The sequence below is a fragment of the Chrysemys picta genome, chromosome 1 (genome assembly GCF_011386835.1).
Source record: "Chrysemys picta bellii isolate R12L10 chromosome 1, ASM1138683v2, whole genome shotgun sequence".
NCBI classification, from domain to species: domain Eukaryota; kingdom Metazoa; phylum Chordata; order Testudines; family Emydidae; genus Chrysemys; species Chrysemys picta.
In genome coordinates, this window is record NC_088791.1 from 113337882 (window position 1) to 113350731 (window position 12850).

Here is a 12850-nt window from a genome sequence, read left to right on the forward strand (position 1 = left end):
CAGGGGAGAATTCCTACTGGAGCATGAGAGATCACAGAACACAGCTTTCCTGGGTATCAGCAATGTTGTCCTGCTCCTTTAGCTCTAACCATCAACTCCAGAGAGTGGGTTTGAAGTGCTCTCTAAACAGCACATGTGGATTATTGCAATTAAGCATCTAAGTTACGGGTCTGTGGAAATCCAGCTCTCAGTTTGGCCTATTCTTTGGGGAAGGAAAGATTGCTTGCTTCCCGAAGGAAGTTGTAAATGCCACGGAAGGGATTGTCTGCACCATAGGAAAGGGTCAGCACAGGTTTTCCTTCACTTTACGGACAACTGTAACAGTATATCATGGAGGCAGCTGTGTCACAGAGAGAGGAGTTGGGATTTAGAAACAGGACACTGGTAGCTCACAATGCCGGAGCGAGTGAAAGTCCTTCTGGTCGACTTTTGCTTTAACCGCTCTGTTTGCACAAAGAAAAACATGTTGGAAAAATAAGAAGAGAAAACATAAGCTAAAAGGAAAACTGAGAAATGGCAGCACACTTGACTTGTGGCCACTTCTGTTATCAGTGGAAGCTAAACTCACCTTAAGTATGGTAAACTTGAGGAACAATGTCAGCACTTACTCAGGGTTCTTAAACTTCAAGCAACATTGGTCAAGAATGTTTAATGCTATAACACTGAGGCCTGTGTTTGTATGATTGTGGGAGAAGGGAAATAATGATCTATCTTTATAGATCACCTTTCATTTCAAAGAATCCCAAAGCACTTTACAAGATACTATATTTATAAGAATAACTTTCCCCCACCACTCAAATGTAGCCACCTTTGGGGTGAAATGCAGCACTGAATAATAAATGAACAAACTAGGCAGTAAAGCCACTCCCAGCTGAAAGTACAGAGGAACCTTAGGCAGAAGACAGTTACCTGGCAAGAATTTGGCTAGGGAACAAGAGTTAAGACCCCCAGCTCTTAGAACAAGTACCATGTGATTTTTAATACCCACAAGCAGTCAGGACTTTGGTCTTAAATTTCTTTGGAAGGACAGCGCCTCTGTAACACAATTCTCCTAAGATCATTCCGGAACATTGGTTTGGTACAGACTTGGAGGGAAGACTACCACCTACTGAATCAAACACCACAAAGTTTTGGTTTTGTTGACACTTGGGCTTTCCTTACAGCTCTCCAATACTAGGAAAGTAGGTCCCACCCTGCTTAACTCAAGACATCTGACAAGATCACAGTCCCAAGTGTGAGAATAGTGTGGAAGGTGAATCACAATGAGATATATCAGAGATGTTGGGAGAGGGTACTAGCATTCTCTATTTTTTTCCTTCTCCAAAGTGACCTTAGAAGCAAAATGGCATCTTGAAATGGTGACTCACTTTGCTGAAAAAAAATAAATACTGTCAAATCTCAATACAAAGAGCCAAACAGCAACCAGCTGTCTCCTTGGGCCCTCTGTGCTCTTCACCATTCCCTGAAGACACCAGGCCCCTGCCAGATGCAGATACAAATTTTGAAAAGCAGCAGCAGAATATATTCATTGTAGACGCGAAAACTGTTCAACCCTTCAGAATAAGTAACTTTTGTTTTTCCAAGGGCTGGACTCTTCATCACCCCCATCCTGAAGGAACACAACTGGCTGAATTGCTTTCTCTCAAATCCCTGAACCCTTTAAATCTGTTATCAGGGGCTTGCAACCTGCAATATCAAATGATTTCCATCCTGTAGCAGAATGCTACAGAGTCTAATTAGATACACAAGCCAGGAAAGCTCACTATGCTGTGTTGACTTAGAAAACCAGTGACTTAAATGGAGACCGACCTCAAAAGTAAAACGTTTAAACAAGTGTTTAAGTTTCAGGAAGCAGAGGCTTTGAATCATTGTTCACCCTTCTGAAGAAGGCTGCGTTTGAAGGGAGCAGAAGCAACAGAGTTAAACAGCTGCAACTGTGATCTGGGGATCGATGCAGCAGGAGATTACCTCTGGAGGTGGAGGACTTTGAAATTGGGACCATTTTTTCCTCCTCCTCTTTCTCGCGGATGTGTGTCCAGTGCACATCTGCCAGGATCTCCAGGGGATCAATCGGATTTACAATCTGCTGTAGCCTCAGGTTTCCAGCTAGCAGACCGAGGATGAGGCAGATCAGGATGTGGGCGGGAAGGGAGGAAGGATAGGGTGGAAAGAGAGAAAAAAGAGGAAGAGAAAGGAAACACACGACAGGAAAGGAAATATAAGGAAAGAAAAAAGAAAATATTACTTGCCAAGATCAGTTTGCCAGACAGACAGACAACGCTTGGCATCATGTGTGCATGCATCTAGAAACACACAACCATTCATAATCCTCAGATTCCTGCTCCATCCGGACGCTGAATAATGCTAGCCCAGAGGCATACTACCTCTATTGCAAGCAGCACCCCGGCAATGGAAGACACTCTCTGAGCATCCAACTGAGATTTGATAGGCGATCAATTAGCAGAAATTTCAGCCTTATTCAGCCTATTCAAAATGAGTATTACCCTATGTATCCTGCTGGCAAAAGGCATGGGGACAGTCTGCACTGTGGGCTCAATTCCACAGAACAAAGGATCCATTCACTCCCCAGAGGTCCTCAACATTGTGGAAGTGAACTTTTTGGGGGTTGAATCACAACTTTTCACCCACATGTGCAACAGAGAAACCATAAGGTCTCCCTTTGCCGGCTGCCCTCAGAATGACCAGCTGCATGTAGCCTTATATCGCATTGAATTTTTGCTCAGTTTAAGGTTTACAACACTTTATTCAGAGCATTCTAGCTGTGTTGTTGGAGTAGTGAGTGGGTTGTTCAGGGGGAAGCGTCATTTTATGAGTAATATCAGCATTCTCATTGAAAATAATGAAAATAACCTCTTCTCTCCTTCAAAGGGGATTTCCTTTGACAAAAGTGTAGGTACATATGGCTAACCGGTTTAGAAGGTATTTTGTGTATTTGAAGGTTTTCAACTAGACAGTTTGATTCATCCACCCTGGTAGCAATTCCCTTAATTTCCCCTTTGTTGTTGGTTTCTTTGCGGTACGAAGGACCCTGGGAAATTTGATCGTGGGTTCTCCTCACCATTTTCCTGCAGCAAGGTATACAGGATTCTCCATGGCTGATCTGGCCACAGGTTGCAGGTTTTATATTCTGGCAAGCTGTTTCCTCCACTAACCACTCCCCACTCATTGGCATGCACTAGACACAGCCATTCACACTGTAGGGCAACAAGCCGTCTGTCTCTGCACAGCAATGAGCCAACCTTCACTGACTGCAGATCGCCCATGATGTAGGGCAACAGGCCAGGCTCCATCTCAGAAGCATGGAACTAGGCATTTGTCAAAAATGTACTAGGGAAGGACTGTCACAAACCAGAATAACCCACGGAAAGCCTGGTTTGTGGAATCATAACAATAAATTTAAATTAAATATATATATATTTAAATTAATGGAGATATCCTATCTCCTAGAACTGGAAGGGACCTTGAAAGGTCATCGAGTCCAGCCCCCTGCCTTCACTAGCAGAACCAAGTATTGATTTTTGTCCCACATCCCTCAGTGGTTCCCTCAAGGATTGAGCTCACAACCCTGGGTTTAGCAGGCCAATGCTCAAACCACTGAGCTATCCCTCCTCGCCAAATAAATGAGGACTTCAGTCTCAGAAATGACTGTGGCATCACACTCAGCACTATAATAGTAGGAGAAAACGGATATTGAGAGAAGCAGCACTTATCTAAGCACAAAATTATTTGGTAGTTAGTCAAAGGGGCAAAAGAAAGCAGAGAAATACACAAAAAGGGAATGGGATTCAATTTTAATCTGTATATCACAGTTTTCTCAGTGTAATGATCCCTCTTCGAATCAGCACAAAACCTGACCTTACCAGAACTTCTGGATATCCAGAAGGGAACAAGAGAATATTCAGGAGTGGCTGATAGGGCCCAAGTCACTGGCCAACAAATGGAGCGGTCTGATCTTTCCTCATTGCACTTGTATTCCAATGCTCCCACATGCAGGCTCTGAGATCAGTAGAGTTAGTGTTTACACCACACCACACAGCTGAGTTAAAAGGTTGAGGATTACCAGCAACAGCTGGAAGTCGGAAGAAATATATAGTCACTCAGCAAGGCTCACAAAGAGCAGGTCCCACTTGATCTGCAGGACTTATTCCATATTATAATATGGCTTTGTATCCTGACTGTTGGGGACTTAAACAGGTATGACATCACCAAAGAAAGGCCCAATCAGAATGTAGAATTGGACCAGACACAGGTCTGACATCACTAACTTTATTACCTGATTATTCCTTTTACACAATAGGTATTGTAATGTACTTGCTACCCTATATGTTACCACTACCTTTCAATGGATGGAATCAGAATTGCTCAAGTGTGTGTCACAGGCCCTGTACTACTACAGCAAATAGATTCTCCTTTATTTCAAGTGCTAGGAATCTGTCATTTACAGCAGGAGGATCTGAGATCTCAGGTTTTTAGTGGTCGGGTTATACAGCACAATGAGAAGCTAGAAATAGATGGCATGTGTTTGTTACAGTATCCATAAACCCATTAAGGAAATGAAATTGGAGAATAGGGAGAGACGCTTAATTTTAATGTTTTCTTTTCCATATGGAAATGACATGCTTTTGCTGCAAATGCAGCCATAGCCTGCACGCGCTGGTGCCATTTCACCTGCAGCACTTTGCATGCTGTTTTACATTTTACTCTTATGGCTTGTCTACACAGACATTGCATTAATTTAAAAACCAGTTTAGTTAAACTCATGCAAACTCCAGTGTGAATACACAGTCATATCGGTTTAAAACAGGCTATATCAATGTAGCTTGCTCCTGTAAATTTACCAATGTAAACTAAACTGATATAAGCCAAACTTGTACCAGTTTAAGTATATTCGTATGAACATCATTCCTTTATTTAAACCTGCACATCTGTGTGTGTAGACCAGGCCTTACTTAAGAAGCAGACCCCAATTCAGCTTTCTCAATAATGTAAAAACTTTAAAGAGCCCGGCCACCTGTGAAGTATTGGGGGCTGGCTAGAGGGCAAACCTGGTGTTTCTCTGATGTCTGACCACGTGAATGCAGGCTGAAGGTGTGACAATCAGAGTCCAGACAACCCAAGAGGAGAACAGAGGGTCTGGAACCCCAAAAAATAAGCCCTTGAATTGACTGTATACCAGGGGTAGGCCACCTATGGCACGCGTGCCGAAGGTGGCACGCGAGCTGATTTTCAGTGGCACCCACAGTGACCGGGTCCTGGCCACTGGTCCGGGGGGTTCTGCATTTTACTTTAATTTTAAATGAAGCTTCTTAAACATTTTAAAACCTTATTTACTTTACATACAACAATAGTTTAGTTATATATTATAGACATAGAAAGAGACCTTCTAAAAACATTAAAATGTATTACTGGCACGCGAAACCTTAAATCAGAGTGAATAAATGAAGACTCCGCACACCACTTCTGAAAGGTTGCGGACCCCTGCTGTATACAATGTTACTGTGCTATAAAATATGTTGAGTAAGGTCTTCTGTGAAAGCTGGTAATGTTTTGTACTTGATGGTCATTATGAACTATCAGAGGGGTAGCCGTGTTAGTCTGGATCTGATTAGTCTGACATGCCTCTGACGAAGTGGGTATTCACCCACGAAAGCTTATGCTCCAATACATCTGTTAGTCTTAAAGGTGCCACAGGACTCTCTGTTGATTATGAACTATGTATACGGACTGAGGTTATGAATTTATGGGGAGACACGGGACTGGAAAGGCTGTTGGTGTCACCCTGCAAGGAGTAACTAGGCTGGTGGAAGCCAGGGTGAGACCTTGATGCTTGCGGGCTGGCTAGTGGTGTCAGGTCAGTCACAGCAGCACAGCATTACGGCACCGAAGGTTACAGGGCAGGCAGTAACAGAACCCCTTACTAGGCTAGGTGACCCACAAAACATCACAGAAGGCTTTCAAATGGCTGCGGCTGTGGCTTCCCCCAAGGCTGGCCACTAAGCTTCACAAGAAGCTGGACCTCTTTGTTCACCATTACACGAAAAGATAATTTGGTGAATTCCAGAAGAACAGCGTGTTTCCCCCTCTAGCTTCACTGCAGCACTCAATAACACTTTAGGAGTGGCTGGGCTCTCTCACAAATTGACTTTGCAGTTCAAAAGTTTAACTGGAAGCTGTCCCAAACCTGCTCTTTGGGAACAAAAATTAAAGTGGGACAGCTGCTAGGATAGAGAAGAGTGGAAGTTAAGGAAAAAGGCAGCAGTCACCCCTACGTGCCTGTGCTTTCTGGCCATCTGGCTACCTTCAATTCTCACCATCAAAAATGTTAAATCAGGGATGATTTAACATTCCAAACTGAACTTTTCCAATAGAAAGTGAGTGTTGAAAGTGGCCAAGGGACTCCAGACTTCTGCTCAAAGCACAGCTAGACTCCAGGGGGAGAGCAAACGATGGGTCAAGAAAGGCTCGGAACAAAAAATATTTATATATACTGTATGTATATTTTCAAAAGAGCAAAGAAAAATGTTGATATTTTCCCATATGATTTTCTCTTATGTTCCTATGAAATATTTCAGACTGATGCATATACTAAAATTAGTTTCAGGCAAAACAGGAACTATAAAATAAAGGAGGTATATTATAATAGCAATCAGCTACAAACAAAGACATGTAACCCTGGCTCTCCGGTGCACCCACTCATTTGGGTGAAAGAACTCACCCTGTAGTCTCACGTATCCTGGCTCATATGAGCAATGTCAATGTAGCAGGAATGAACATACTGTTGTAGCCCAATACTCCAGGAAAGTAACCATCAAAACAAAAATGGCAACACAGTGCATTATGGGAAATAGTGCACCTAGCCAAGCAGGAAGTGATCAGATTAATTTCAGGTATATTTTACAGTTGCTTGAAGTGTCTCAGTGCTCTCTGGACTCGATCTAGCTTTCCCTGCCCTCCCCCACAAAAAACGGTAAAAAATGTGGTACAGCCAAGTAGTGCCCAAACTTGGACCATGAGAAGAAGTCAGTAATTCCTGAATCAACCTCGAGAGAGTTGGTAAATGCAATTTACTAAAAACAGAAAATCTTTTCATGTGGGACCTGCTCTTTAAAATGTCAGTTCCGCCTGAGGGCAAATTAAAGTGGTGATGGCACAAGGGTACCTTTAAAAGTACCCGTGTCCTCTTCATTTGAGAGACGTTGAAGCCAGAGGCCTTGCTGGAGCTCTCTCGCCCAAGGGTAATACTCTCCCTCTACAGCAGGGGGAGCCACACCCCCACATATAGCATCAGATACACACACACAAATAATACAGAGAGGGAAAGGACAGAGAATCAAAAAGCATAGAGTTATTGTCTGAAAATCCAGTAAGACTTACTGTACTAATCAAAGCTCCCTGTTTGATAGGCAAACTCCACTGGACAGAGGTCTGGGAACGTCACAATTTAGTAGACTGATAAACAACATGCATATTACTATACTTAAACCGTGGTCTTGGTTCTGACAGAGACTTCAGCTACAGAGTTCCAGTTTCCATGTGGAAAAATATAGCCAAACCACCTAATTAAAAGGCCATCTCCCACACCAAATGACACCTGAACAAGACTGCCACTGAAGCCCAGCACAAACGGACCTCTCCTCATACTGCCAACATTACATGGCCAATGGCCTTTATGAAGCTGGTGTTTGTAGTCTGGTAGCTCTCATGAAAGCAAAGGGGAAATGCAAGTACCCAAGTCATGTTTTGAAAGATAAGATCCAGTCACCATTTGGAATGGCAGTGAAGCACGGCAAAGATACCAGTTTCCAAAACAAGCTCAGTACGGTTATGACTTACTAAAGAGGTGCAGGGGAGGAAATCCTTCCATAACTGTTCCCCACCCTTTTCATAAAGAAAGACTCAGAGCTGGAATAAAAACATCCTGGAGAGCACAGGGATTCAACTCGGGCTGCATATTGTGTAATGTCTCCTGCTGGCTTAGGAGAGCTGGATACTGCTTCTCCTGGGGCCCCATTAATATTGGCCATAGGGGGTTACTGCTGGGTGATGTGAGGCACTCCCTCCTCCTCAAGGCTGAATGCGCTGCCTCCGCAGCACCCGCAGACCTTGCTAGAGAACAGAGGGCCAAATCCAAATCTGATTCCCCTACAAACCAGTGAGAAAATAGCACAATTGTCACAAAGCTGAAAGTTACACAGAGGGAAACCAGCAAGAGAATTAATTGCTTGGGTTAGACCATTATGGTACAAGTAGGCTCCACCCAGGGGAAAGTATCTTCTGCACTCTGGCTGCACCCTGCATTCAGGCATAAAGTGCCCCTCCCCTTCTAGCACTCTGAACCAAACATGGGAATATATTGATCCAATCGGAGTACTGAGTCCAGAGCAAGTGGAGACAAGAATTAAACCCCTCTCTCTTATCAGGCTATACTGGGGAGAGGGGTAAGGTACTGTGGTTGGTTGAGGCCCACTGTTATGACAGTACATGGGAAGTGTACTGTGCTGTTACTAGTGCTGTAACTGCCCTCTAGAGAGAGATCTTCTGTCTCTGATGTGGTCAACCTAGCATCATTTATCAGCACTAAATTCACTTACAAATACACCTCTACCCCGATAGAACGCTGTCCTCGGGAGCCAAAAAAATCTTACCACGTTATAGGTGAAACCACGTTATATCGAACTTGCTTTGATCTGCCGGAGTGTGCATCCCCACCCCTCCAGAGCACTGCTTTACTGTGTTCTATCCGAATTCGTGTTATATCGGGTCGCGTTATATTGGGGTGGAGGTGTAAAAAAGCAATGTTAAATGCAAGGATAAAAAGAAAAAACTGAAACGAAAGATAAGAAGGCCTTTGGTTTGACACACTCTTTGGGTACATCTACAGTGAAGCTGGGATAGCGTTTCCCAGCGCGGATAGACAGACATGCGTTGCTCTGCCCGAGCAGTGTAGCCGGGGATAACATGGACTGCAGCTCAGGCTAGCTGCCAAACCTGCCCAGACACTGCCATTTTTCATGTGCTAGTTCAAGCAGAACTAGCATGTCCATCTACCCATGATGGGAGGCACGCTCCCAGCTGCAGTGTACATGTGCCCTTTGACTCAGTTCCTTCACTGGTTCCCTTCCATCAATATACCCTCATAAGAACCTCTCCCATCCCACCCCGATTCACTGCTTCCCCATCAGCCCTCAATGGTTTTCCGGAGAAGAATAAGGTACAATCTAACTCATCTGATCGTAGGGGTGCCTGTCCAACACCACTCTGGGCTGAACATGGGTACTTGGCTCAGCTTGCCCTGCCTGTGTAGCAGAAGGAAAATACAAACCGATCTTTTTCTAACCTTCACTAGACTCTTCGTCCTCCTCTTCTTCCTCTTCCCGGTCTTCAGCCTCGTGGTTTTTCTGACTTTCAGGCTCTTCCTCATTCTTTCCCTTCAAAAGGGCATGGATTCGCACAGCCTCTTTCCATGGCACACCTCCCAGGTCTGAGGTGGGCAGCTGTGGCTGCCCCGGTTCCTCTTCTTCCTCCTCCTCCTCTTCCTCCATTTCGGATTCTGAACTACTGTAAAGAATAAAAATGAGAAAGAGAAGTCAATTAACAATGCATCTTAGCTGAGTTTATATATGGCTGGCAAAACTTCAGTACAAACTATAGTACGTGTAATGGAAACCATATTTTCCCCTTCTGCTTTCAACATTTCATTGCATTATTTTAGAAATAGTAGATCAGGTCAAAGGAGCTTGATGCAGAGGCTGTAGGTAGATCCAACAGCGAAAAGGTACTGGATCCAGTTCCTTTTAATAAAGGAGAGCCAGAGGAGGAGTAGTTGTGGAGATCTGTCTAGGTTCTTATATGCAGTGCTATTGTAGCTGTGTTGGTCCGAGGATATTAGAGTGACAAGGTGGGTGAGGCAATAACTATTATCGGACCAACTTCTATTGTTGAGAGAGACAAGCTTTGGAGCTGCATAGAGCTCCTCTTCAGGTCTGGAAAAGGTACTCAGAGCTAAATACAAGATCGAACAGATAGTTTAGCTGGTGAAGTTTATTCAAGGTGAAGTGGCCAGTTAACACCCCTGTAGTCACAGGACAAAAGGGGGATTAGTGGTTTACAGATTATTGTAATAAACCATAAATCCAATGTCTTTATTAAGACCGTGAATTTTAGCATCTAGCAAGGTTATAAATTTATCTCACCCACCTTGTCTCTCTTGGTCAGTGGTTCTCAACCCACAGGCTGGGCGGGCAGCCCAATCAGCATACAGCTGCAGCTCATGTGACATCCTCAGGGCCATACAGGTAGCATATATAGTGTATGGATGCGGTCCACATAACACAGAGAGGTGCATATGCGGCCCACAATGGTAAATAGATTGAGAACCACTACTCTAGGTTCTTATCTGATACTCATTATCACAGTATCTGAATGCAAGTGGGTTCAGCAAGAAGGTGGTGATCTGGATGATGTCACATTCTCTTGAGGATTTGGGTGTGAGAGATAGTTTGGCAGGGCTAGCATATGGGGAGATCATGTCTCTTTATGGCGTGTGTGGGGGTGTGTGATATTGCCGCTGGGTTTAAGCTGCTGGGAAGTTTTGTTGCTTGGTGGGGAGCTGGCAGGAAGATTTGGGAAACTATATTACTTATACTTTTTCCATTTTTGCCTGACAATCAGTGAATGTTGAAAAGAATATGCACACAGTCCTAGAATTATCAGGCCTTCATGGTATATAAGGGATGCAGCAGGTAAGATAAAGACAGCCAGAGAGCAGTGCACAATTACATACACTTTCCAGGATCCTAGGCAGTAGTATCACATGAACACAGGAAGTGTCCGCACATGTGTATAGGGCGGATGGGCAAGAAACTATAGGTAACAGCATGAGAATAACTATCAACCCCACTACTCTCATAGCAAAGTCTGTAAATCACTGTGTGGGAAACAAACGTTTATCAGTATGACCCATTTTTGATAGCCATCCCCTCTTTAAAGGAGGGATTGGTCCTGCTTTGAGCAGACGGTTAGACTAGATGGCCTTCTGAGGTCCCTTCCAACCCTGATATTCCATGATCCTATGATTTCCACATTACAAGGTTTCCTTCGTGAAACATTTACTGGTTTTGCTTGAGATTCCCACTAAGTATTCTCCTAATCGCTTGTTAGGAGAAGGCTTGACTTTGTAAGTGAAAGATACAACAAGCGTCACTCTTTGGTTATAATCTCTAGGTACTGGCACTATAGTTAAATGTTGAGAAGGCACTCCCACCATTTTCAACCCAATTTTTCCAGAAACCCTTTTTCTAAAAAAATGATCTTTTAGGCTGAAATCTTTCATGCTTTTTTACCAGCAAAGAAGGGAATTTATTGGCAAGTTTCATAGATACATTTGCCAATTTTGGAGTTCTCCAGACAAGAAAAGGTACATTTTCAACTCAAGAATTTGTTCAAATGCTTATGCTCAAGTAACTCAAAGCCTGCTTTAATTTACATCTGTACCGAGCTCTCAAGAAATGCACTGAAATAAATAAAATAGCTGAAATGCACTTCTGTAGATTTGAACTGATGAGTTCAGAAAGGAACACTCATCTAAACATATAGCGGGAGAGGAATATCTATACTAACATACAGCAAGTTTATATATGCTAAATAGATTGAATCTTAAACTCAGGGTGAGTTTTGTATGTGAATAATCCTTAACTTTTCAGCTGGTCACACATATGCTCTTTGTATGCTTTAAAAGCTAGTGGTACTAGGGAGTGATGACAATTTTTCCAGAGTTCAGGTTATGTCAATATTACCATACTAAAGCTAATTTTCTCCCATGCCCAAATTCCTCAAGAGAGGTCCTATGCACTGCAGATTTTACAAACTTCGTCTGTGACTATAGATTATTTGACAAATGTGAGGTGAACTGGAGAAGCTATTTCTGAAGCATCAGATTCAGTAGGAGTTAGGCCAATTTAAAAAAAAAAAAAGTCTTAGGGAATCTTTCCATTTATTTCAATAGCAACTGAATCAGGCTCTTAATGCATTGTCACATCCTACTACCAAATATGGATTGGCCTAGAAATTTCAAACTTGTTTAAAGAGCAAGTGATAAGATCTTATACAGGGGATTCTATCTGAGAAGTTGGGATTCTTATCCTTGGAGTTTTTCACCTAATAGGAACATCTGAGTGCTCTGTCAGCTTTTAGCAAACTTAAACTTTGAAAGAAACCAGATTAATTTTATAAAGTTGACTATATCCATGATCTTGTACTAGGTATAGATTTGGTTCACCCTGCAGAAAGATTGTCAAAGGTCAGTGGGGACTCCTGTGTGCCACAGAAAATCCTTAACACCACTTGCTTGTCTGGCGTTGCTTGCAAGTTTCTTCTCACTTTTCCTAAATATACACATTTTTTTAGGAAAAATAAGGCTCTGGCAGCTTCTGGCAACCTTTATAAACTCGGCCCTGGATCTAATGTACTTTGGAAAGTTTACAAAAGCTGCCCAGTTCAAGGACTGAGCTGTCAATGGTCCTACCCTTCTGGGAATGTGTAGGGTAAACTTTCAAGTTCTGTCCATCTGGGAAGTACCCCGCAAGACATGCACACCCCGCAAGACATGCAATAGACTTATAAGACCCAAGAGCAAGGACTTTGCAAACTGCACCAATTAATCCAGCAGATCTTGACAGTTTCCTCTCACCTCACATATACAAACTCCACTGGACCCAGTTTGCAGTTGAAGCATCCTGGTATAATTTTATCAGTTCATATTTAAAAAGGACAAACCCCTTGACTTAAACTCAAGATGGAGTTAAGTTTATAAATTCATATCTGTATTTTA

The 12850-nt window shown here is 43.0% G+C and overlaps 1 protein-coding gene across 44 annotated transcripts in view; it reads right to left on the bottom strand.

The window, feature by feature from the left end:
- Positions 1–12850, bottom strand: part of MICAL3 (microtubule associated monooxygenase, calponin and LIM domain containing 3) — a 261805-nt gene that overhangs the window by 51920 nt on the left and 197035 nt on the right. For 30 of the 44 annotated variants that reach the window (XM_042849363.2, XM_065583151.1, XM_065583008.1 and 27 more), the window contains 3 exons: positions 9359–9579; positions 7181–7270; positions 1969–2106 (listed from right to left, as the gene is read on the bottom strand). In XM_042849363.2, coding sequence (XP_042705297.2) covers positions 1969–2106; positions 7181–7270; positions 9359–9579 — 449 coding nt within the window. The remainder of the gene's footprint in view (positions 1–1968; positions 2107–7180; positions 7271–9358; positions 9580–12850) is intronic. The other 14 variants (XR_010598278.1, XM_065583057.1, XM_065583027.1 and 11 more) reach the window with 2 other exon arrangements.